The 26,910-nt window shown below is 36.9% G+C and overlaps 1 protein-coding gene across 3 annotated transcripts in view; it reads left to right on the top strand.

Annotated features, from left to right (window-relative positions):
- Nucleotides 1-26,910, top strand: part of NLK (nemo like kinase) — a 233,664-nt gene that overhangs the window by 121,624 nt on the left and 85,130 nt on the right. For all 3 annotated transcript variants that reach the window (XR_005212568.1, XR_005212567.1, XM_037808135.1), the window contains exon 2: nucleotides 22,736-22,865. Coding sequence is in view for 1 of the 3 variants with exons in the window: in XM_037808135.1 (XP_037664063.1) it covers nucleotides 22,736-22,865 (130 nt within the window). In the remaining 2 variants the exon portion in view is untranslated. The remainder of the gene's footprint in view (nucleotides 1-22,735; nucleotides 22,866-26,910) is intronic.

Raw genomic sequence — 26,910 nt, 5'->3', positions numbered from 1 at the left:
AATATTTCTACATTTTCCCCCAGTCCCTCAAAGGGGCTTTGCGGCTGCATTTTTATTCTCTGCCCAAATTACTCTGGTTTGTAGCAGGGCTTCACACTAACCTGTAGAAGCCAACAAGATTTCACTCCCTATTCAAAGTTCCATGTAGTTATGGTGTTTGAATAAACTGACCATACAAGTTAAATTATATAGTGTGTTGCAAAAAATATACATTTTGCACCAAATAAACCTCTCTTCCTTTGGTCTCACACAGAAGTTGAAATTTTAAAACACAGTATCATCCTTTACCCTTTATTCTGATTTGTGTTAGTCCTAACGAAGTCCATTTTGTTTGTATCTCTAATTGAAGTCTGTTCTGGTTTGCTAATGCTGCTGTTATGCAAACTACCAGAAATGAATTGGCTTTTATAAAGGGGGTTTATTTGGTTACAAGTTTACAGTCCTAAGGCCATAAAAAGTGTCCAAAGTAAGGCATCAGCAAGATGATACTTTCACTGAAGAATGGCCAATGGCATCTGGAGCAACTCTGTCAGCTGGGAAGGCATGTGGCTGGAATCTGCTGGTCCCTATTGTGTTTCAGCTCCTCTCTCATCTCTGGCGTGTCCTTAGCTTAGTATCTCCAAGCATCCTTCTCTCTGCAACTCCAAGCATCTTTGATCATCTGCTTTTAACGGCCATCTCCAAAATGTCTCTCTCAGCTGCTCTCTCTGTTCCTTCTGTTGTGAGCTCTTTTTTTTTTTTTTTTTTTATGGTTTTTTTTTTTTTGAATTAATCTCTTTTATTTTTTTTTTCTTTTTTAATCATCATTTTATTGAGATATATTCACATACCACGCAGTCATACAAAACAAATTGTACTTTTGATTGTTTACAGTACCATTACATAGTTGTACATTCATCACCTAAATCAATCCCTGACACCTTCATTAGCACACACACAAAAATAACAAGAATAATAATTAGAGTGAAAAAGAGCAATTGAAGTAAAAAAGAACACTGGGTACCTTTATCTGTTTGTTTGCTTCCCCTACTTTTCTACACATCCATCCATAAACTAGACAAAGTGGAGTTTGGTCCTTATGGCATTCCCAATCCCACTGTCACCCCTCATAAGCTACATTTTTATACAACTGTCTTTGAGATTCATGGGTTCTGGGTTGTAGTTTAATAGTTTCAGGTATCCACCACCAGCTACCCCAATTCTTTAGAACCTAAAAAAGGTTGTCTAAAGTGTGCGTAAGAGTGCCCACCAGAGTGATCTCTCGGCTCGTTTTGGAATCTCTCTGCCACTGAAGCTTATTTCATTTCCTTTCACATCCCCCTTTTGGTCAAGAAGATGTTCTCCATCCCACGATGCCGGGTCTACATTCCTCCCCGGGAGTCATATTCCACGTTGCCCGGGAGATTCACTTCCCTGGGTGTCTGATCCCACGTAGGGGGGAGGGCAGTGATTTCACCTTTCAAGTTGGCTTAGCCAGAGAGACAGGGCCACATCTGAGCAACAAAGAGGCATTCAGGAGGAGACTCTTAGGCACAAATACAGGGAGGCCTAGCCTCTCCTTTGCAGCAACCGTCTTCCCAAGGGTAAAACTTATGGTAGAGGGCTCAACCCATCAAACCACCAGTCCCCTATGTCTGTGGTCATGTTAGCAACCATGGAGGTGGGGTAGGCGAATACCCCTGCATTCTCCACAGGCTCCTCAAGGGGGCACTACATCTTTTTTTTCTTTTTTTTCCTTGTTTGTCTTTTTTCTTTTTTTTTTTTTTTTAACTTTCCCTTCTTTTTTAAATCAACTGTATGAAAAAAAAAGTTAAAAAGAAAACAAACATACAATAAAAGGACATTTCAATGAGACCATAACAAGGGAGTAAGAAAAAGACAACTAACCTAAGATAACTGCTTAACTTCCAACATGTTCCTACTTTACCCCAAGAAAGTTACATAATATAGCAACATTTCAGTGAACTTGTTCCTACTACATCCATCAGAAATTAACAGACCATAGTCATTTCTGGGCATCCCCAGAACGTTAAATAGCTTATCTGTTCTTCTTGGATTATTGTTCCCCCTTCCTTAATTGCTCTCTACTGCTAGTTCCCCTACATTCTACATTATAAACCATTTGTTTTACATTTTTCAAAGTTCACATTAGTGGTAGCATATAATATTTCTCTTTTTGTGCCTGGCTTATTTCGCTCAGCATTATGTCTTCAAGGTTCATCCATGTTGTCATATGTTTCACCAGATCGTTCCTTCTTACTGCCGCGTAGTATTCCATCGTGTGTATATACCACATTTTATTTATCCACTCATCTGTTGAAGGACATTTGGGTTGTTTCCATCTCTTGGCAATTGTGAATAATGCTGCTATGAACATTGGCGTGCAGATATCTGTTCGTGTCACTGCTTTCCGATCTTCCGGGTATATGCCGAGAAGTGCAATCGCTGGATCGAGTGGTAACTCTATATCTAGTTTTCTAAGGAACTGCCAGACTGACTTCCAGAGTGGCTGAACCATTATACAGTCCCACCAACAATGAATAAGAGTTCCAATTTCTCCACATCCCCTCCAGCATTTGTAGTTTCCTGTTTGTTTAATGGCAGCCATTCTAACCGGTGTTAGATGGTATCTCATTGTGGTCTTAATTTGCATCTCTCTAATAGCTAGTGAAGCTGAACATTTTTTCATGTGTTTCTTGGCCATTTGTATTTCCTCTTCAGAGAACTGTCTTTTCATATCTTTTGCCCATTTTATAATTGGGCTGTCTGTACTATTGTCATTGAGTTGTAGGATTTCTTTGTATATGCAAGATATCAGTCTTTTGTCAGATACATGGTTTCCAAAAATTTTTTCCCATTGAGTTGGCTGCCTCTTTACCTTTTTGAGAAATTCCTTTGAGGTGCAGAAACTTCTAAGCTTGAGGAGTTCCCATTTATCTATTTTCTCTTTTGTTGCTTGTGCTTTGGGTGTAAAGTCTAGGAAGTGGCCTCCTAATACAAGGTCTTGAAGATGTTTTCCTACATTATCTTCTAGGAGTTTTATGGTACTTTCTTTTATATTGAGATCTTTGGTCCATTTTGAGTTAATTTTTGTGTAGGGGGTGAGGTAGGGGTCCTCTTTCATTCTTTTGGATATGGATATCCAACTCTCCCAGCCCCATTTGTTGAAAAGACCATTATGACTCAGTTCAGTGACTTTGGGGGCCTTATCAAAGATCAGTCGGCCATAGATCTGAGGGTCTATCTCTGAATTCTCAATTCGATTCCATTGATCTATATGTCTATCTTTGTGCCAGTACCATGCTGTTTTGGCAACTGTGGCTTTATAATAAGCTTCAAAGTCAGGGAGTGTAAGTCCTCCCACTTCGTTTTTCTTTTTTAGAGTGTCTTTAGCAATTCGAGGCATCTTCCCTTTCCAAATAAATTTGATAACTAGCTTTTCCAAGTCTGCAAAGTAGGTTGTTGGAATTTTGATTGGGATTGCATTGAATCTGTAGATGAGTTTGGGTAGAATTGACATCTTAATGACATTTAGCCTTCTATCCATGAACATGGAATATTTTTCCATCTTTTAAGGTCCCCTTCTATTTCTTTTAGTAGAGTTATGTAGTTTTCTTTGTATAGGTCTTTTACATCTTTGGTTAAGTTTATTCCTAGGTACTTGATTTTTTTAGTTGCTATTGAAAATGGTATCTTTTTCTTGAGTGTCTCTTCAGTTTGTTCATTTCTAGCATATAGAAACATTACTGACTTATGTGCATTAATCTTGTATCCCGCTACTTTGCTAAATTTGTTTATTAGCTCTAGTAGGTGTATCGTTGATTTCTCAGGGTTTTCTAGATATAAGATCATATCATCTGCAAACAATGACAGTTTTACTTCTTCTTTTCCAATTTGGATGCCTTTTATTTCTTTGTCTTGCCGGATTGCCCTGGCTAGCACTTCCAGCACAATGTTGAATAACAGTGGTGACAGCGGGCATCCTTGTCTTGTTCCTGATCTTAGAGGGAAGGCTTTCAGTCTCTCACCATTGAGTACTATGCTGGCTGTGGGTTTTTCATATATGCTCTTTATCATGTTGAGGAAGTTTCCTTCAATTCCTACCTTTTGAAGTGTTTTTATCAAAAAGGGATGTTGGATTTTGTCAAATGCTTTTTCAGCATCGATTGAGATGATCAATTGATTTTTCCCTTTCGAGTTTTTAATGTGTTGTAATACACTGATTGTTTTTCTTATGTTGAACCATCCTTGCATGCCTGGAATGAACCCCACTTGGTCATGGCGTATGATTTTTTTAATGTGTCTTTGGATTCGATTTGCAAGTATTTTGTTGAGGATTTTTGCATCTATATTCATTAGGGAGATTGGCCGGTAGTTTTCCTTTTTTGTAGCATCTTTGCCTGGTTTTGGTATTAGATTGATGTTAGCTTCATAAAATGAGTTAGGTAGTGTTCCATTTTTTTCAATGTTTTGAAAGAGTTTGAGTAAGATTGGTGTCAGTTCTTTCTGGAAAGTTTGGTAGAATTCCCCTGTGAAGCCATCTGGCCCTGGGCATTTATTTGTGGGAAGATTTTTGATGACTGATTGGATCTCTTTGCTTGTGATGGGTTGGTTGAGGTCTTCTATTTCTTCTCTGGTCAGTCTAGGTTGTTCATATGTTTCCAGGAAATTGTCCATTTCTTCTACATTATCCAGTTTGTTGCCATACAGTTGTTCATAATATCCTCTTATAATTTTTTTAATTTCTTCAGGATCTGCAGTTATGTCACCTTTTTCATTCATTATTTTGTTTATATGGGTCTTCTCTCTTTTTGATTTTGTCAGTCTAGCTAGGGGCTTGTCAATCTTGTTGATCTTCTCAAAGAACCAACTTTTGGTGATATTTATCCTTTCTATTGTTTTTTTGTTCTCTATGTCATTTATTTCTGCTTTAATCCTTGTTATTTCTTTTCTTCTACTTGGTTTAGGATTGGTTTGCTGTTCATTTTCTAGCTTCTTCAGTTGATCCATTAGTTCTTTGATTTTGGCTCTTTCTTCCTTTTTAATATATGCGTTTAGTGCTATAAATTTCCCCCTTAGCACTGCTTTTGCTGCATCCCATAGGTTTTGGTATGTTGTGTTCTCATTTTCATTCGTCTCTATATATTTAGCAATTTCTCTTGCTATTTCTTCTTTAACCCACTGATTGTTTAGGAGTGTGTTGTTTAACCTCCAGGTATTTGTGAATTTTCTAAGTCTCTGATGGTTATTGACTTCTAATTGTATTCCATTGTGGTCAGAGAATGTGCTTTGAATAATTTCAATCTTTTTAAATTTATTGAGGCTTGTTTTATGTCCCAGCATATGATCTATTCTGGAGAAAGTTCCGTGAGCACTAGAAAAGTATGTGTATCCTGGTGATTTGGGATGTAATGTCCTGTAGATGTCTGTTAAATCTAATTCATTTATCAGATTGTTTAGGTTTTCAGTTTCCTTATTGGTCTTCTGTCTGGTTGATCTATCTATAGGAGAGAGTGATGTGTTGAAGTCTCCCACAATTATTGTGGAAACATCAATTGCTTCCTTTAGTTTTGCCAGTGTTTCTCTCATGTATTTTGTGGCACCTTGATTGGGTGCATAGACATTTACGATTGTTATTTCTTCTTGCTGAATTGCCCCTTTTATTAGTATGTAGTGGCCTTCTTTGTCTCTCAAAACATCCCTGCATTTGAAGTCTATTTTATCTGAGATTAATATTGCTACACCTGCTTTCTTTTGGCTGTAGCTTGCATGAAATATTTTTTTCCATCCTTTCACTTTCAGTTTCTTTGTGTCCCTGTGTCTAAGATGAGTCTCTTGTATGCAACATATTGATGGTTCATTTTTTTTGATCCATTCTGCGAATCTATATCTTTTAATTGGGGAGTTTAATCCATTTACATTCAACGTTAAAACCGTGAAGGCATTTCTTGAATCGGCCATCTTATCCTTTGGATTATGTTTGCCATATTTTTCCCTCTCTCTATTAATATCCTTTATTGTACCCATACCGAATCTCTTTAGTACTGAACCTTTCTCCAAGTCTCTCTGTCCTGTCTTTGTTTCTCTGTCTGTAGGGCTCCCTTTAGTATCTCCAGTAGGGCAGGTCTCTTGTTAGCAAATTCTCTCAGCATTTCTTTGTCTGTGAAAAATTTAAGCTCTCCCTCAAATTTGAAGGAGAGCTTTGCTGGATAAAGTATTCTTGGCTGGAAATTCCCCTCACTCAGAATTTTAAATATATCGTGCCACTGCCTTCTCGCCTCCATGGTGGCTGCTGAGTAGTCACTACTTAGTCTTATGCTGTTTCCTTTGTATGTGGTGAATTGCTTTTCTCTTGCTGCTTTCAGAACTTGCTCCTTCTCTTCTATGTTTGACAGTGTGATCAGTATATGTCTCGGAGTGGGTTTTTTTGGATTTATTCTATTTGGAGTTTGCTGAGCATTTATGATTTGTGTATTTATGTTGTTTAGAAGATTTGGGAAGTTTTCCCCAACAATTTCTTTGAATACTCTTCCTAGACCTTTACCCTTTTCTTCCCCTTCTGGGACACCAATGAGTCTTATATTCGGACGTTTCATATTATCTATCATATCCCTGAGGTCCATTTCGAGTTTTTCAATTTTTTTCCCCATTCTTTCTTTTATGCTTTCATTTTCCATTCTGTCATCTTCCAGGTCACTGATTCGTTGTTCAACTTCCTCTAGTCTTGTACTATGAGTGTCCAGAATCTTTTTAATTTGGTCAACAGTTTCTTTAATTTCCATAAGATCATCCATTTTTTTATTTAGTCTTGCAATGTCTTCTTTATGCTCTTCTAGGGTCTTCTTGATTTCCTTCATATCCCGTACTATGGTCTCATTGTTCATCTTTAGTTCTTTGAGTAGCTGCTCTAGGTTCTGTGTCTCTTCTGGTCTTTTGATTTGGGTGCTTGGGCTTGGGTTATCCATATCGTCTGGTTTTTTCATATGCTTTATAATTTTCTGTTGTTTTTGGCCTCGTGGCATTTGCTGAACTTGATAGGGTTCTTTTAGGGTTTGTAGACCAGTTGAAGTCCTTATCTCTAATTTATCAGATCTAGAGCTTCGTGGAGTACACTTTCTCTAACTAACCAGCAGGTGGCGTCCACGAGCCACCTGTTCTCCACAAGCCAGATCTCCCCTGCTTAGCCTTTTTGGTGAGTGGGGGAGTGAGTCTTGTGGGGCCCAATTGGTGTCCCAAGCTTGCGTGTGTAGTTGGTGTTGCCTGCCCTGTATGTGGGGCGTGTTTCTGGGCAGTCGGGGAGGGGGGGTGGCCCTAACAATCAAATCTCCCTGATGATCCTAGAGTTTTAAAGCTGCTGCAATAGTCTAATCCTTCAGTTCAGTCCTGCCACAGTTTGTCTCTGCCACTGACCCACAAGTCTTTGGTATTGGCGTATGGCTCCTGAGACTTGCAAGTGAGCCCCTCTTCCAGGCCGTGCACCCCGGGTCCTCTGTTGAGGGATGACTGTGCTATGTCACAGGTGAGTGCCGTCCCCCCAGGGCAGTTCTGGGCTGCTGGGCTGTGTATGGAGGCTCCCAGTCTGCTCAAATGATGGCTGAATGGGGCTCTGTTAATTCACACTGCTCCCCCTTCCCAGCTCTGGGACATTCAGCTGAGGTTGCAGGGAAGGCTAATGTCCACGCCCAGTTTTGTGGTGTGTGCCTGTTATTTGAAGCACTTCCGTCTCACTGGGTTGTCTGGGGCAGCTCTGGGCTATGGGGCTGGCGATGGGCAGGAGTGTTTCCTGTCCACCAGGATGGTGGCTGTGAGCGGACACCCCCCTTTTCTTGGGAAGTTGTGTTGTTTAGTGAATTTTCTCAGCCACTGGATTATTGCCTTTTGTCTCAGAGCTCTCTTAGTTCTGCTCTTGACTTGCCGTGCCCAAATTGCAATTCTTTGAAGCTTTCTGTATTGAGCTTCTTAGAGTAATTGTTTTAGAAAAAGCAAAAAGGATTTAAAAAAAAAAAAAAAAAAAAAACGGCCCTCCTCAGAGATCTAATGGGTTATTGAAATGCTAATAGACAAAGCAACCAGGGCCATTAAGGAAAGGTGCACAGGGCAGAGAGATCAGCTTTGCTTCGGGATTTGCATATGCGCCTCAAGGCCTGAGCTCCGCCCTTCCCCCCTCTGCGTTCACCAGAACTCCAAAAATCCTCCGCTTTTATTTTGGAGTTTTTCGTGTTGTTTTTTTTCTATGCCTGTCTCCTCTCTGCTGGGCTGGCTGCTCTCAGAGTCTCTGGTGTCTGGTCTCAGTCTATCTATGGTTGGAGTTTGAATCAGTAGAATGAGTTTCCGATAAGAGCAGGCACTGCAATTCTCCCTTCTCCTTCCCGGAGCTGACAGCCCCTCCTCCCCCGGGACTGAGCCTGGCAGGGAGGCGCGCGGGTCCCCTGGCTGCAAAAACTTACAGATTTCGCTGATCTCAGCAGTTCCACGTTTTCATGAGTGTTGTATGAAGTATGCCCAAAGTCAGATTGCTCTGTGGTGTCCAGTCCACGCAGTTCCTGGTTTTTTACCTACTTTCCTGGAGGAGTAGCTAAAACTTACAGCTCACCAGTCTGCCATCTTGCCCCGCCTCCCTCATGGTATTGTGAGCTCTTTTATAGGACTCCAGTGATTAAATCAAGACCCACCCTGCATGGGTGGGGTCCATACCTCCATGGAAATAATTTAATCAAACCTTTCACCCACGGTTGGTTGAGTCACATCTCCATGGAAACACTCAGTCAAAAGATTACAACCTAATCAACACTAATAGGTTTGCCCCCACATGATTGCACCAAAGAATACGGCTTTTTCTGAGGAGCATAATATATACAAACCAGCACAGTCTGATTACTTTTTCAGACTCTTTAACATCTGCAGTATGGGGTAAGGCTGACATTCGTAGCTGCCGGACACTGGCTCTGAGTTTCAGGTGCCACACAAATACCCAGAGTTCCAGGGACCAACCAGCTTATACACAAAGAGCTCAGCATCTCAGAATTTAGAAATAGCCATTACAACTCAGGAATAGTTGTAGCTGATGTAAGAGCTTACAATCTAGGAACCTTTACAATAAGCCTTCCCCTGATAAGCTGTGCTCTAAGATTCAATTCTCAGAGTTTACACATTATAGTTAGTCCGTATTTGTGAGGCATTGTAATGAAAAGACATTTCATTTCTGGTTTATTTTACTCAACATATTGTCTGTCCTCAATGTCCGTTCACCTAATTGCATGTCTCACAAATTCATTCCTTCTTGCAGCTGCTCAATATTCTGTTGTATGCATACATCACAGTACACCATTCTGTTCATCAGTTGATGTACCCTTGGGAAATTTTCATTGTTTATTTCCACTATTCTTTCTGTCCCTTTTCCCTTCTCTTCTCCTTCTGGGACACCTATAACACATATATTCGTGTACTTCATTTTGTCATTCAGTTCCCTGAGCCCCTGTTCATGTTTTTCGATACTTTTCCCTATCTGTTCTTTTGTGTGTAGGATTTCAGGTGTTCTGTCCTGTAGTTCACTAATCCTGTCTTCTGCCTCTCCAGATCTGCTGTTGTATGTCTCCACTGTGTTTTTCATCTCTTCTATTGTGCCTTTCATTGCCATAAGTTCTGGCATTTGTTTTTCAAGTTTATGAATTCTTCCTTCTGGTCATCCTTGTCTTCTTTATATCCTTTATCTCTTTTGTCACATTTTCTTCAACTTGTTGTTTTGATTTAGAAGATTTGTTTGAAAATCTTTAATTAGTTGTTTCAACTCTTGAATCTCAGTTGAGGTGTTAGTTTACTCCTTTGACCGGGCCATAGCTTCAAGTTTCCTGGTGTGGCTCATGTTTTTTTTGCTGTCTAGGCATCTGATTTTCTTGATTAGTTTATCCTGGAGGTTGTTTCTCTCTTTTGCCTCAGGTTTTCTTGTTGGTTTTCTTTGATCTCTGTATTTCTTGCTGGCCAGTTGTCAGATGGGCTCTGACCCCGAGTCGTCCCCCCAAATCAGGCAGCCACCTCAGCCTGCCACAGGGATGGGAGGTAGGCAGTGGGCACCCCAGCAAGTTCACTGTATGTGATAACATAGATATGCTAGCTTCCAGTGGTCTCTGTTTTCCACCAGTCTGCAAGACCTGGGTTTGTTTTAGAGCCCTGCTTTGACAGTTGGTTAATCTGTATTTCACAGCCAAAACTGGGCTGGGTTCTTGTGCAGGGCCTGTATACCATCTCCTGTGGTCCTAATAAAGGGTCTGGAGCATCTTTTTAAGAAAAAAAAAAAGTATTTCTATTCCCTTGCACTTCCTGGACTGACCAGCAGATAGCACTGTTTGGTAACTTAATCATCCTCAGAGCCTGCTTTGCCTCCGAGCACAGGCTGCATCTACACAGGTGAGCTGAGCTGAAACTGGGATTCCTGTGCCCTCACTTTGCCTGCCAAAATCTGGCTTGATGTGGGGTTACACCTGTGGCAGGTACTCCCTCAGCTGACCCAGTACTCCAGCTGTCCCAGGGAGTCTATCACTAGTAGACCTGCCCCACAAAAAAATGCTAAAGAGAGTTCTTTACACTGAAGTGAAAGGACACTAGAGCCATATGAAGAAATAAAGGTTACTGATTAAGGTAACTACCTAAGTAAATATGAAAGCTCACATTACTGTGTTTTTGGTAACTAAATTCTCTTTGTTTCTTATATGATTTTAAAGATAAGCATGTAAAACAATAATTACAAATCTGTTAATGGACATATAATGCATAAAGATGTAATTTGTGACCATGAAAACTTTAAGAGCATTGAACAAAGCTAGGTTGGAACATAGTATATAATGAATGCTATTGAAGCTTAGTTGGTGTCAATTCAAACTCGATTGTTTTAAATTTAGGATGTTATCTGTAATCCCCATGATAACCAACAAAAAAATAACTAAGAAATTTATAGAAGCAGCTAAGAAACCAATAAGAAAATAACTAAGAATTTATGGAAGAAGAACAAAGTGGGTATCAAAATGTTAAAACTAGAAAAAGTCGAACACAGTGTTGGGTGAATTGAGAAACAAGAAGATATGACATATAAAACAAATAACACGACAGAAGTAATTAAGTAATAATTACTTCATTATCAGTAAGAACATTCTATGTAGATGGATTAAACTCACCAATTAAAAGACATTGGCAGGTTGGATAAGAAGTGTAGTCCAACCTATGCTACTTACAAGAAACACAAGTAGATTGAAAGTGAAAGGATGGGAGCTCTTAAAAATACAAATTCCTAGGCCCTGTTGCAAACTTAATGAAATAGCATTGTTTCCCTTTTTGTGTTTCTATTTCTAAAGCCCACCAATTGGTTCTCATATACTAAATTTGGTAATTGCTTCTTTAAAGAACTTGATAAAATGTCAGTAAAGTGTATACAGAAAGATTGTAAACGTAGAAGACATATAACATGATAATTGTCAGAATAGATTTGGTTGAAAAACAAGCCAGTAAACCAAAGAACAAAAGTAGTTCCAAAAATTGAATCATGGTTTATCTTGTTATAAACTAGGTGAAATAAATAATGGTCTATTATTTAATAAATACTTGTGGGGTGTGCTGGTTTGGATATATTATGGCCCCCCAAATGCCATTATCTTTGGTGCAGTCTTGTGGAGGCAGACATATTAGTGTTGATTAGATTGGAATCTTTTGATTGAGTGTATCCATGGAGATGTGACTCAGTCAACTGTGAGTGAAACGTTTGATTGGATAATTTCAGTGAAGGTGTTACCCCACCCATTCAGGGCGGGTCTGAAATCACTGGAGCCATATAAACGAGCTGACAAACAGAAGGAGCTCAGAGCAGCTAAGAGTGACATTTTGGAGAGCACCTGAGAGTGACATTTTGAAGAGGAGCTGCAGCTAAGAGAGGACAAAACATCCCAAGAGCAACATTTAGGAGAACACCATTTTGAAATGCAACCTGGGAGCAAAGGAAGAAGACACCAGCCACATGCCTTCCCGGACAGCAGAGGTGTTCTGGATGCCATTGGCCATTCTTCTGTGGAGGTACCCTGTTGTCACCTTAGCTTGGACACTTTTATGGCCTCCGACTGTAACTTTGTAACCAAATAAACCCCCTTTATAAAAGCCAATCCATTTGTGGTATTTTGCATAATGGCAGCATTAGCAAACTGAAACACAGGGGTATTGATTAATGGTAAGAAAAGTAAATATAGATCAGCACCTCATTCCATACATTATAGGAATTTCCAAACAAATTGGAGTAAAAACACTGATATTTAAAGAAAAAACAGAAAGCAAGAAAGAAGTGAAAATTTTTCTGTACTATTTTGAGTGATTAGTATGTGACCTATGAAGATAAATGGAAAAATTATATAGAATATCAGGTGTCAAAACTAAACAAAACAAAATCAGAATAGGACCTAGAATATTATAAACAGTTGCTATTCTATGTTCTGTGGTGAAGGAGTACTCTGTATTCATTTTTGTTTTAACAGTTTTATTAAGGCATAACTTGCATACCCTAAAATTCACTAAGTGTGTGATTCAGTTATTTTTAGCAAATTTATAGTGTTGTGTAATCATCACCACAACTCATACTTTTACTACAACCTAATCTTAACTTTGAATCTAGAGTGTGTTTTTTGTAGATAACATATAGTTGAATCTTGTTTTGAATCAATATTTGCCTTTTGATTCAAATGTTTATTTTAGTACATTTATATTTAATGTGATTATTGATATGATTGAATTTACATATGTCATTTTTCTGTTTGTTTTCTGTGTCTCATGTTTCTTTTGTTAATCATTTTAACTCAGCTGTTGATTTTTAGTCCTTTTTTGGTGTTGAGATTTTTTTAATTGATTGCCCTAGGGAATACAATATTTCAGGTTAATATAAATTCTGGTCAAATTATAGCAACTTTGCTCTATAACTCAATTACTTCTCCTTCTTGTGCTATTATTGTCAAATGTATTACCTTTGTTATTAACCCAATAATATATTGTTATAATTATTGCTTCATACAGTTTCATTTCTTTTAAAGAAATTAAGAGAAAATTTTGAGTCATTGTCACCTTGTTTTTATTTAATTCTGTAAATATAGTTTCCTTAATTCTATGAACATATATAATAATAACTGCTTTTGAAATCTTTGAATCCAACAACTGAGTCCATTCACTCAGAAACAATTTCTGTTGACCTTTTTCCCAGAGTGTGGGTCACAATTTCTTTTTTCTTTACATGTCTTGTAATTTTTTGTTAAAAACTAGCCATAATAGATTATAAATTCTAGCAGCTCTGGATCTGATTTCTCCCATCCCTGAGGATTGTTGTTGCAGTTATTTTGTGTTTGTTTGTTTTTAAGTAACTTGTCTAGACTGAATGTATAGAATCTTTGTTTTCTGTAGTCTGGGGCCACTAAGTCTCTGCTCAGTTTTTTTCATAATTGTTATTTTAATTTTAGCCTAGCATTCTTAGCTTGTGTCTGTAGAGCTTAGTGATCATTCAACGATTGTTCAAAGGTGTGGTGTGCAAATACTTTGAACCAATAAGGCTTCTAGCCTCTGCTGATTAATCTTTGTGTGTGTTGGGGAAATCACTTAATTTTGGGTGTGCCCCAGCTTTTACTTTCTGTTGGGCCTTCTCAATTCTCCCCTAAGGATTTACATAGCCCCCAGTCAGCCGGGGATGTATGAAGAGTTTATGTAGTCCATCAATGGTTCCCTCATTTCCAGGATCTCCTTGTTCAATTACTCGATTCCTGTTAGTCTGCCCCTCTCCCTAGTTCAGGCTAGCAGAGCTGCAGGCTCTCCCTGTTCTTTTCCAGATGACTTTGATGTTCTTGCTCTCATTGCCACTGGGTGTGGGGTTTTTGCCCTCCACTTCAAATCGCTTCAGCTTCCTAGGTCAGTGAAGCTGCTGGCTTTCATGGCCAGCCCTAACCAGGTGGAACTACTGCATCTACTGTGCTGGAGCCTCCTGGGGAGGGGGGGGGGGGTGTTAAGGAGAAGCCCCAAAATAATACCGCTGACTCCCACTATTGTTACCCAAAGTTCAGCAGTTTTTCATAAATAAACACTTTTGAATTTGTTGTTTGACTTTTGTCATTTTGCTAGTTTTGTTCAGTTCAATCCTTGTTTTACGAGGAGAGGGTTTGCTGACCTCTTCTGTTTGCCACAGCTGGAGATCTTGCCTCCTATTTTGTTTTTGCAATATTTTTGGTTTGGGTTATTTTTAAAGAGCTAACTAACTAAAAGGCTGAAGCACTTCTGTGTATTATAACTGTTTCAGCATTTTGCTTCACAGTGGAAGAAGTTGGGAGATGTGGCGTAGTGATTCAATTCCAGGTAGGGCCGTAGTCCTAAATCCTGCTGACAGATCTCTCTCCTATAGAATGTTTCTTAATAGCATATTCTTATGTAATGATGAAAAAAGACATTTTTTTTTTTAAAGCAAGCAAATTCTTTTGGAATTCTGCCAAAGATGTTATAGTGCACTCTTCTGTACAGAATGAACCGGTGGCACAGGGAAAGAAATGACAAAATGTATTGGGCTATTGTAAGTGTATATCTATGTGAAAAATAATGGAAAGAATCATCCTCTTTAAAAATTATACGTTATACAGATTTTGAGCTAAAATGCTTTTTTATGCTAGAAAATTAAACTGAGCAGTTTGCCTTTTTAAAAACCTTTTTAATTATATAACACAAGTGTAGAAACGTACACAAAATGTGATTTATCACAGTGCAAGCCTGTGTAGCCAGCATCCAAATTCTTCTATTTCCACTCCCATCATTATTTCTCAAAAGAGATAACCACCCTCCTAACTTTTAAGGTAACCACTTCCTTCTCTTAAGTGTGCTGCCCTAAAAAGGAGAGTTTGACTTTCCTTATATTTTTAATATTATAGAAATGAAGGGAGTATGTATTCATTTGTGTCTGGTTTCTTTTGTTCAAAAGTATGTTTGTAAGATTAACTGATGTCGTTGATTATAGCAGTTCATTTTAATTGCTGTAAAGTATTCCATAGTATGAATATACAATAATTTTATCTTAACTATTGATATTTGGATTGTTTTCAATTTGGGGGATATTACAAATATTGCTGTTTAGGACATAATTATATGGGTCTTAGTGTATAGGTGTGCACATTCCTGTGGGGTACATATACCTAGGAGTCAGATTGCTGGGTCATGGGGTATACATATCTTCTATTAGAAGATAAATGCTGACCTGTTTTCCAAAGTGATTTTTACAATTTACACACCTACCATCAATCTGTAGGAATTGTCATTGTACTACATCTTCACAAAACATTTGGTATTATCAGACTTTTAAACAGTAGCCATTCTGCTGATTATGTAGTACTACTATCTATCTACTACTGTTTTCTGTCTGTAGTTTAATCTTTTTATTTCCCAAATGACTTATGAGGTTGAACGTGTTTTCATGTATTTCTTGGCCATTTGGATTATCTTCTTTCATGAAGTGCCTATTTAAGCCTTTTTTTAAAAAAATTATTTGTTGGAGTTCTGGATACATCTGGATAAGAGCCTTTTATTTCTGCTATGTGTTGCATACAAGTTCTCGTACTCTGTGACTTAAATTTTTACTCTCTTAGCAATGTAAAGATATGAAAAGAAGTTCTTGATTTTAAAGTAGTTAAATATATCCATCTTGTTCATTGTGATTAGTGCTTTTTGTGTTCTATTTAAGAAATCATTTCTTACCTCAAGATCATGAAGGTACTTCCTATGTTATCTTCTAAAAACTGTATGATTTTGGTTTTTACATTTATATCTACAGTTCACCTCGAAGTTATATTTGTACATGGTGGTGAAGTAGGTGTGAAGGTTTATTTTGCTTTTCCCGGTAGCATACCTTGGAAAGACTGTTGTATCTTTCAAGGTCCAATCAGGAGAAAGAAATCACACCAATCATTTAAACAGAGTTTAAAATGGAAAAGATTAAGAATTAGGTATACAGTTTTCTACTAGGTAACTAAAAAGGCAGGAAGAGAACACAAAAGTATCACTGAAGTAGCAGCTACCACTCCGAAGTCTGGGGGAATAAAGGGAAGAGGTTGAAATTATTGAAACTTAGAACCCATGCAGCTGAAATTTAGACCTCTAAGGAGAAGGTACTGGCTCACAGGTGTTAGTTTCATGGCTGGGGGTGCAGTGAGGCTGATTCTGCAGTTGGGAAAACTGTAAACTGGATTCTACTGCTGTAGGAAGGTCCTACGACTGCTGCTGGGAATGAAGAAGGGTTGCTAGGGTGACACAGAAACAGACAGAAAGCTCAGAGGAAAGAACAGATCCCTTCATCCTCCAGCTGTACAGCCTTCCTCTAGCCTCCCCTACTGCAGAGCCTAACATGGAGCAAGCTGGCAAATTGAAATGGGATTTGCTGAGTCCTAGCTCCAGCATCACAGAGCAGCATATAGATGGATGGATTTGAAACTGATAGACAGTGGCTTCATAAGTGGCACAACCTTCTTATCTGCATTGTCCTGCAGAGCCACCTTCATGGTAAAACAAAAGTATGTATACACAAGGGTCTATTTTTGGGTCACATTTCCACTTCACTGGTTTGTCTATCCTTGCCCCAGAATTACACTGTCTTAATTACTGTAGCTTTAGAAGAAGTTTTCATATCTAATAGAGCACTTTCTCCCAACTTGTTCTTCTTCAAGAGTGTCTTAGCTGTTCTTGGCACGTATGTATTTCCATATAAATTATAGAACTAGTTTGTCTAGTTCCACAAAAAGAACAACTTTTGGGATTTTGATTGAAACTGCACTGAATCTATAAATCTGTTTGGGAAGAATTGAAATTTTACCTATTGAGTTTTCCAATCCTTGAATATAATATTTCTCCATTTATTTAAGTTTTCAGCTTTCTCAAAAAAAAATTTTTTTTTGTCTTTTTATAGAAGACTTGCACAGCTTTTGTTACTTGACCTAAATGTTGGATATTTTTGTTATTATCGTAAATAGTATCTTTTATAAATTTTGGTTTAATTTTTTTATTTTGAAAATTTTCAAAAATGCATTATTTTCTTTACTTTTGAGTAGCGTGAAGAAAATACCCCATTATACCCACCACCCAGGTTCAATAATTAACAAGTTTTGCTTCATCTATCCTTTTTATATTGTTGTTGCTAAGGCATTTTAAAACAAGTCTCTGATCACTTGTCTGTTCACCTATATATGCTTAATATATATATATTTTAAATAAATATAGATATTTTAAATATGGACATTTTATTTATAGCCACAATTCCAAGCCGTATTCAGTCTCAAAAATGTCTGTTTACTGTTGGTATGTTCAGTTTACTTTTAACTGATAGCATATTGGAACTTCCATTTTGTATTTAGAAATTATTAGAATATTAGATTAGCCACCAAATATTAAATAAAGTATTCAATATGGAAATTAAGAAAAAAAATTTAGTTTTTTTCTGATGTGGACTTTCTGTTTCTAAATTCATTAAGATTTGTGACATCTGCCAAGCCATACTGTTTTATACCTGCTATGTGAATAAAACTGTCCATTTCTTTCCTTTGGTGTTTTTTATCTTTATAAACTTAATGGCAACAAAATTGCCATTTTTAATTTTGTTTGTTTTGTTTTTATCTTTATACTTCTCAGTGTTCCTATTAGTGAACACGTATCTTTCAGGAAGTGATCAGTGGGATTAAAATCAAGGGCAATTTTGTGTGACAGTTTTAACCTTGGTTACCCTTTGTAACCTCTTCTTGCCTAGTCTAAATTGTTAAAAGGCAAGACAGATGTAGCTGTGAATTATCCTTCTTTGTTGCTTTGCACAGAAATCTTTCCTTCACTGCAACTGGTTTTCCTCCCCATGCAATATCCGTGAGTCCTTCTAGAAGAGGACGTTGGCTAGTGAGCCATGAAAACTTCCTAGACCTGGCAGGCTGGGCTATGTCATATTCACCCTCTAACATGAGAAAATTCCCATTGAAAAAGCAGCTTGGCAACTTTCCTGCAGGCAGGTCGACTCTTGTGACCGTGACTGAAAAGGAAGAGTCACTATATCTCCCTGGCATCTGCAGTAAAGCAGTAAAGTTGGAACAAATTAATTCATGGTCTAGAGAACAAACAATCCCCTGGACCACAGGAATTAGCATAAAATGACTTTTCTGCTTTATTTTAAGTATCTAATAATTATTGGTGGATTGGGTGGGGTAGGTCTTAAAAGTTAGGTCTTACTGGTAATAAGTCTTTTGATATTGAATGATTGCCTGTTCCTTTCCCTTCTCCCTTATCAGCACCCCTGGGTTTCTTACTACAGATTGGAATGGACCAGTGCTGTCTCATCTGTGGGGATTTTTGCACCCATACACTTTTTTGCATCAGTGCACAGACCAGACTGTGTATTCTCACTTTTTAAATATTTATACTTATTTAAACACAGAGATAGAGGATATTTAAGTTCATACTTAACTCTTTCAGGTAAATATAGATGTTTTGCTTCTTCTGATCAGTGGTGTTATGTTGGGAGGATAGGAAAAGGAATTAAATATTTCATTGCTTTGGTTTAGCTGTTGTCCAAGGTTTTTTTTTTTGTTTGTTTTTTTTTTTTAATAATACCAGCTAAACAAATTTGGTGATCATTTTCTAAGTATCTTGAAAAAAAAAAGGATCTCTTTCTTATGTATAGAGCTAACTCTGCAAATACCAAATTTGGATAAACATAAAAGAACAAACAAAAATAACTTGAACAGGTAGAACCAAATTATCCAAATATGAAAGTTGAGAATCCTTTTTTATTTATGTATTTGGGTGAGGGCACAGGGAGACCCAGAAGGTTTGTTCTAAATAGTCTATAGCTCTGTAAATTATGACATAATGAATCAAAGTACAAACTGTTAAAATTCTGGGTTGGAAAGACCTGAGACACATAGAAATAAAATCCTTATTCCCAAACCTATAGTTTCCTTGAACATACAAGGACTAAAGTACAAATAGAATACATTTCCTAGACTTGTTTGTTATAAAAATTTTGCTTCATAGTTTGCTATTGTTTCTCAAGCAGTTTTACCTAAATACGAGTAAAAATAACTTTTAAGGAAATGATTTCCAAAATGAATATGAAGGCAATAATCTAAATTAGAGCCTAAAAGATTCTATTATTGAGATGTTTACTGTATTGGCACAGTTGACATTGTAATTGTAGTGTGAATAGCAAAAAAAAAAGATTGCTGATTACAACTTTACATGAATAGAACTTAAAGAACCTGATTTTCTTAATCTAAGATCAAGCATTCTCATTATAAATTGTATTTTTGCTTTCAGTAACTAAAAACCTGTATCAGATCCACTAACTTTAGGATTACTAAAACATGTTATGGGGAAAAGTGTCTTCGATTTCTTGGAGATTCCTTACTGAATAGTTATACTTTTTTTTTTTTTTTTTTTTTTAAACTAATTTTAAGATGGTTTAGTGTGACATTCTAGCTCCTGGGAAAGTATCCCCAATAAGAAGTTTCATTCATATTTCATTACAACTCTTCTGCTTGTCAGTAGGTAATTAAACAGATTTGTGGCAATGGTCACAGTTTCCTGGGATAAAGACAACTACAACAAAATGACACACCAAATCCGAAAAGCTTCCTTTTTTGGTATTGTATTCTTTTGACTGACTCTATTTGTCTCTGAAGAATGGTTGTGGGTTCTTCTGGCTTTTTAAAAAACAGTTGAACCTGTGTTCTAAGTGCAGAGAAGGATTGATGTACTCCAGACAGATGTGAAAAGATTCTTTCTCACAACCCTTAAAACTTGATTTTTAACATGGTATTTTCAGAATCAAACATTAATTTAAAATTTAGGAAGTAAACACTTGTGAGTACAGCTTGATCGCTTATGAAAGTAATCAGGTAAAATGACAGATGCACTGTTTTATATACGGCATCTAGTATTTATGGCAGGGAAAGTAACTGACCAGTAAGTGAATAGTAGGTGAAAAGAAGGTGGCTTTTTTGAAATAAGGAAAGTTGCCCTGGGTGTTGTTCATTATCTCTACAGCGGTAGCTCCATTCACAAGTGCAGTTGGAATAACCAGGGTATTGCAAGCAGTAGAAAACTAAGCACAGAAAATCTTTCAATCACAAAGAAAATAAAAGCATTCCCGTGTAACATGCTTCCACACTTATCTGTTCTGAGGTACTGTTTATGCTGAAGTAAAACATCAGCTACCCCAACTTAACATGGTGTGAAATTACTGCAGTGCCATTCACATTCATTAAAGGTATATTGTTACAGCCACAGGCATGACTGGCTTTTGCATGAATAATAAAGTAAAACACTGCTTTGTGAATTTCACCTTAAAGCATTACAAGGCACAGTACTAACCTTGAGCCTGTGTCAAGTATTTCCCAGAGTAGGTTAATCTTAGAGCAGCTTTCTTCACCACAATAGTCAAGACCAGTAAGAGTTCAGAAGTAGGGAAGATGTATTGCTATATGAAGCCTTTGGAGAGGGCATTGTGTTAATCAATTTACTCACTTTTTAAAAAGTAATATATATTTGCCTGACTGGTGTTAGAGATATAAGAATTACTAAAAGTACCATTGGGCAGCCATCACAGTAATAGTTGATTCCGGCAAAAATCGTCAGTGGATAAATACAAAAGGAGTCTCAAAGGATCCCACAAAGGGAAAAAAAAATAGTACCTTTACAGAAGAGAAAGCTGGCATACCCCATCAAAGTGATCACTGTTATCATCAGTAATAGGACAAACTGACATCATGTTGCCTCCTAATATGATGCACTGAGAAGACATCACTTCTGTGGTATTTTTCCTGCTCAAAATGTATAACCTGAATTTAATCACGAGGAAGCACCAGACAAACTCAAATTGAGGAACCTTCTACAAAATAACTGCCCTATACTCTTCAAAAATAACAATTTCATGAAAGACAAAGAAATGCTAAATAACAGTTCCCAATTATAGAAGACTAAAGAGACATGACAACTGAATACAATGTGTGATTTGGAAATTTCCTTCCTTGCTATTTCATTGACATTTTTCTCTTCTTGTATCTGGGTATAGAGTGGCATAATTAAATAGAAAAATATTTTAAATTGAATAATATGAATATAATATTATAGACATTTCCCTCCCCCCCCATTTTACTTTCTTGATTTCTGTGGATTTTATGCAGTGTTGTGGATTTTGGTTTTTGTTTTGTTTTGTTTTGTTTTAAGCAACAACCAAGAATTTTAGGTCTTCTGGCCTAGTTATTGCAAGCTATTGATAATCCTTAATTGTTTTACCAAGTTTTCAATAAATGGAAGAAAGTGAAGTCCTTTATGCTATTTAAAAATACTAGACTGCTTCATTAAAAGTTTTGTGAACACTAAGAAAAGGAAGTATGGTGATCACTGAAATGAATTCACAAAGAAGTCTTGGTGTTCATAAAGAACTTTGGTCTGGTTCTCAGGCAGATGGGCAGATAACAGGACTGCTTTATTTTCAGGAAGGCAATTTGATGGGTGTCTGATTTCCTGTGGAAGAGATGAAAAAAATAACCTGAGTGATTGTAGTTAACTGAATGAGTAATTAATAGATAACCATACCAGTGTCATAGGTGGCTTCTGGTGCTATATCTGTTGCAGAGGTGTATTCTCAGTTCTGTTAAAAACTTTAACAATTCTGATGAAAGCATTAATGACACATGTATCAAATTTATAAATGACGCAAATCTGGGAGGAATAGCCAAAGCATTGAATGACTAAAACAGGAACTGAATAAAAATGGCAGCTGGAAATGATAGGCAGTAATCTAGCAAAATAAACTGACAGGAATAAATTCTATAAGGACAATCCGTCTTTGTATGATGGGTAGAAGAATAAAAGCTTGAGGTTAATTCATGGAAAATCAGTTCACCAATTGGCATATTTACCAAATGTATTGATTTGTTTCTTTTAACTATTTGATTAATATTTATGATCAGATTCAGTCAGGAAAATGGAAAACACACTAATATTTCAAACAAAGGGAAATGTAATACAAGGAATCAAACAGATAAAAGGGGACCCTGAGCTGTTAAAGAGATAGTAATTACAAGAAGTAGCAACCAAACCAAAGGCTGGGAAACAAAGGGGAAGAGGTTATCATAACCTTGGAGCCAGAGGGATCTCTGTGGAGCTAGTACCCAGACTTCTGAGGAAGGGACACCATTCAGCTACTGGTGGTAGTGAAGTTCATATTACTAAAAGATCGTTTATATAAGAAATCAAAATATTTAAATTGTGTTCTCTATGTTTGACTAAGTGTGCAAACCTCTGAATGTCTCTTCCATTTTGAATATGGTTCTGAAAATAAAGCATAAAACTAATTTGAGCTTGATCATGTTACTTAATGTTCTGTGCTTCCTTTTTATACCCATCTTTAAAATGGCTTTACCACCAATTGCTTTCCTACTTCAGGTGTAGTGCAAAGTGAACTTTCAAAAAAAGCATTTAAAGAAATTTAGACTAATTTTTTTAAGTCATGGCAGATGAATTGGACTAAATATTCTCTTTGATTTTTTTTCTTCTTTCTTGCTGACACCTTAGGCATTATTAAATGGACTTAATATTGAGTGTTGTAAGATAAAGATGTTTGTTGTGATTTGAAACATTGAAGCAGGATTTGGAATTGATTTTTCTGTCTTTTTTTCCTTTCCTCTCCCCCCAAATATTGCTTCTTTAGGTCAGTAACAGATCCAAGAGATGGAAAGAGAGTAGCACTCAAAAAGATGCCCAACGTCTTCCAGAATCTGGTCTCTTGCAAAAGGGTCTTCCGGGAATTGAAGATGTTGTGTTTTTTTAAACATGATAATGTAAGTGAAATTGACGTTTGGGGAAAACTGCTTCCTAAACCTACTTAATTGTATTAATAAAGAGCAAGAAAGGATTAAAGGGCTACATGCAAGTAAAATTTGGAAATCAGCTACTCTATAAAAAGTTGTAAGCACACCAGTGAGGTTATAGGAGAATACTTATTGATAGGCTTTCAGTTCACACATTTTGATCGAAAGAAACATGCACACAAGCACACAGTTTTTTCAGCTGTATTATCTCAGTACTTTTCTTCCCCTTTATATATACCCTTTATGTCTTTATGACAGTCTTAAATGTTCACTCTTGGGGTCAGTGGTTTTCAATTCTGGCAGCATATTAGAATCACCCAGGAGGTCCATTTTATCAAAATTTTATTTGGAGGTTTGAAAATTAAGCTATGAATTGTACAAGGCTAACCTCCAAATTAGGAAACATTGAACCTATTAAGTTTCAGATTGGCTTCTGAATTGTGGTGTGTGCTCTGCATTTGTCAGTCTGAATGTCTTTAATTCTAAGAATATAAGCTACTAAATATTTTTAAAGCCCTTTAAAAAAGGAACATACATTTGTAAGGAAAGTAAGTTAGAAAGGAACCATAACCAAGGTTGTTATTAAGGTATTTGGAAACCCAAGGCAAATTAGACCCTTTTTGTGATTGAATAATGAGGGAATTTAAGTTAATTCAAAGATTTATTGATTGACAGGTAAATATTGGTTGATGCAAAGCAAATGTTAATATTTATCTGACAGACTATATTAATATCCAACACATAGAGTGTAATATGTAGTTTGAGTGGTTTAAGTGGGAGTAATTGACTCCTAATATTAAATGCCTCATTTTTTTTTTCCTTTAATATTTTAAATCAGAGGTTAAGTTAGAAATATGGGAAAATACTTTCTCCTTAAAAAAAAAAAAAAAAAAAAAACAGTTCAGCCCTTAAGGGTAATATAGGTTCTCTTATTTATGACTATGTTTAGAGATGTCAGGTCTTATAAGTGAAGAGACTCATTGTAGTTTGAAAGATAGCTTCTCCTCAGTTAATCCTGAATTAAAAGTTTGATATGTGTAAAATTTTCCCATGGTTGTTAGCTTTGGGCTCTCAGTTTTTAATTTAATGTGAAAAGAAAAACTGCCTTAAATCCTGAACATAGTACCCAACTTATGCTATTTTAATAAAACTTTATTTAAAATAATAACAATTTCCTGTGAGTCTGATTGCTTGTTTACACGAGAGCCTTTTAGAACTTTGGCCAAAGTTTGGGTATCACTTTGAGAGAAATTCGTAAAAGTTTGAATTATTTGGTAAAACTAGGAATATCAAAGTTATAACATGTTTCACTTGAAGCTTCTTGATTTGACATATTTCATTTTACTGGTTACTTCTTGAGATCCCTTTTCTTGAACTTTTTAAAAAAGATATCGGTATCTTTTAGTCAAATGGAACTACCTAGCAATGTGTTTGTTTTAATAACTTTCAGAATGCCACCCAGGTTGCTATTTTATGACTTAATTCCTCAGATTTTGGAAGTGATTTAGAATGTTACCTGGTGTTTGCCTAGTTATTTCTTGAATTTGCTGGAGTACTGACCCCACTTCAAAGAATGCAAATCTCATATTCATTATCAGAGACTCAAGTAAAGGTGTTCGTGGTGAAGAACTATTTCAAAGGTGGCATGAGGAATTCACTTACTAAGGGCTTCAATAGTTTATTATAATCAGGCCAATTTTGGCTTCTTATATAAAGGAAGGGTCGTGTAAAAGACTGCTGTTTGTCTATGTTGGTATCTTTGCTCACGACTCGTTACTATGGAGTAACTAATAAAGTTACAAAGAGAGTGTCAGAGTGTGTGTATAACAAAAGAGACAAACTGAATTCTTGAAAATCATACCAGTCAACACACAGCAACCATTGTTTGGAGTTCCTGAACTCTCTCATAAAAGAGTACCTGTGACCTTTGTGGGAGGCAGATAGTTGGAGCTGAAGATGACAGGCTCCACTATTTTATAAGTAATGGATTTCTGCTACGTTCTGAGATCAATCTTCAAAAGCATTTCATGGCCAGCATATCTGGTGTGTGTGGAATGCCAGTCTGAGAGGCAGCTGGTATTGGGTGTAATTAAGGCAACAAATGTTTGTCAGCAAATGTTTTCTGTACAGAGCACAGTGCTATGGTCATGTGGAGGATGCAAAAATTTAAAACATTGTCCTTTTTGAGAAGGTGAACCAGGTATGTAACATTTGTTGCTATGTGTCAGGAAGTAACCTAGATGCTTTACATACATTAATTCACTTAATCCTTAAAAATCTTCTCAGATAAAGCTTGTTATCCCTATTTTACAGAGGAGGAAACCAGAGCTTAGTTTTAAGTAACTTGTCCAAGGTCAAGGTGGATCAAGATTGAAGCCTAAATCTCTCTGGCTCCAGAGCCATATTAATTAATTCAGTAGACATTTATTGCACACATCCGATGCACAAACTACACTAGCTTCTACAGAGGTCTCTTCCCTCGAGGAGCTTAAATGGTTTTATCAGTGTGATAAATAGTATGATAAAGGTGCTAATGGTGGACTGACTGTTATGGTTCAGGACAGTCTTGTTGTATGTATAGGAAAGAGCAGGACAATCAAACCTAGAAGCCTGTTTGAATAACCGGGAGAGCCTTAAAAACACAGATTCATAGGTCTCACCCCAGACCTACTAACTTGAAATCTCTGGGGCTGAGGCCAAGGCATTTGTATTTTTTTTTCTTTTTTTTTTTTTTTTAAGCTTTTCAGGGGATTGCTGGTGACCAGGTACCATAATATTTAGGAAAAGAGAGAAAGTGTGGTAGACTTGGAAGCCCAAGACTGCTTAACTTGGAGAAGGTAAAATCTAAGATGAGCCTTTTGAGATTAAGAGTTGACTGAATAGAGAGAAGAAAGGAATGTCATACAAATGGCATTTAGAAATCTGGTCATTGTAGGAAGGTTGGATTTTAATTTGGATGGCTTTTATGTATCAGAGAATAACTACAAAACCCTGGGAGGCTTTGACATTTCTTCTGAACAGGACCTTCAGAGTCATTCTATCAAACTTGCTGGTTTCAGATACATATATCTGAGTAGCTACTGCATCGTCTTAATGGATAGGTTCACCTTGGTGCAGTAACTTAAGGAAACAGAAATGGGTTTAAATGTCTAAAGATTGAGGTCGTTTATCACAAGTATCTAGTTAGAATCTGAGTTATTGTAAAATCTGGCATATTGCTCTGTCTACATCCCCCATCTGTGCATTTGTGCATGCATGCATGCGTACACGTAACTGTCATATGATCAGGATGAAAAAGCAATGATGGAGGTTTTTTTATTGTGTATTCCTTTAACATTCTGGTGGAAGCCTTGGGAAAATGTACATACACACAATTTCTGTGTCATTTTAGGCTTTCAGTAATCCCCTAAAGTCCATTCAAAACCCTGTTAGTGTCCTTGGATTCTTGCTTAAGAGTGCCTGCAATACAGATCTTGGGCTTTTTCCTTATATTTAGCCAACAGCAATAAGCACAAAGTAGGCAGTCTATTTGAAGAGTGAGTGAGTGAATGAATAAAGGTAACAGAAAAAAGAATTCTCAGGGTCTGAAATGAAAAATGTTACTTTTTTCCCAATTTTTTAGCTCTCGGATGCTAAAAGAGGGGTAAAATGAGGCAGTGCAATGGCAATGGAGGCAAAGAAGGATCATTCATTTTCATTTTTGTAGTCTGACCTATCACAAATGAAGCCTCTTTAGAGAAGCAAGGTAGATAATCATACCATTATGGCAGCAATAGGACCTTTTTCTGAATGCAGACTTAATATTCTGCTGCAGACGTCATTAATATTAATGTCAAAGGATATTGTAGAGGCAAGTTACTTTTCAGTGGATTTGGGGTTTTTGCTGTTGTTTGTTTTGCTGTGTGCCTAAAGTTTGTAGTACTGGGCAGATTCTTGATGTATTTAAAATAGTAAGAGTTTTCATGTTTATGGATTAGAAAACTTTTATATTGTTAATATGCCTGTTTCTCCCCAA

The sequence above is a fragment of the Choloepus didactylus genome, chromosome 18, assembly GCF_015220235.1.
Source record: "Choloepus didactylus isolate mChoDid1 chromosome 18, mChoDid1.pri, whole genome shotgun sequence".
In the NCBI taxonomy this organism is placed as follows: Eukaryota; Metazoa; Chordata; class Mammalia; order Pilosa; family Megalonychidae; genus Choloepus; species Choloepus didactylus.
Note: the sequence above shows the minus strand (reverse complement) of the source record. Positions and strands in the feature narration are given on the sequence as shown.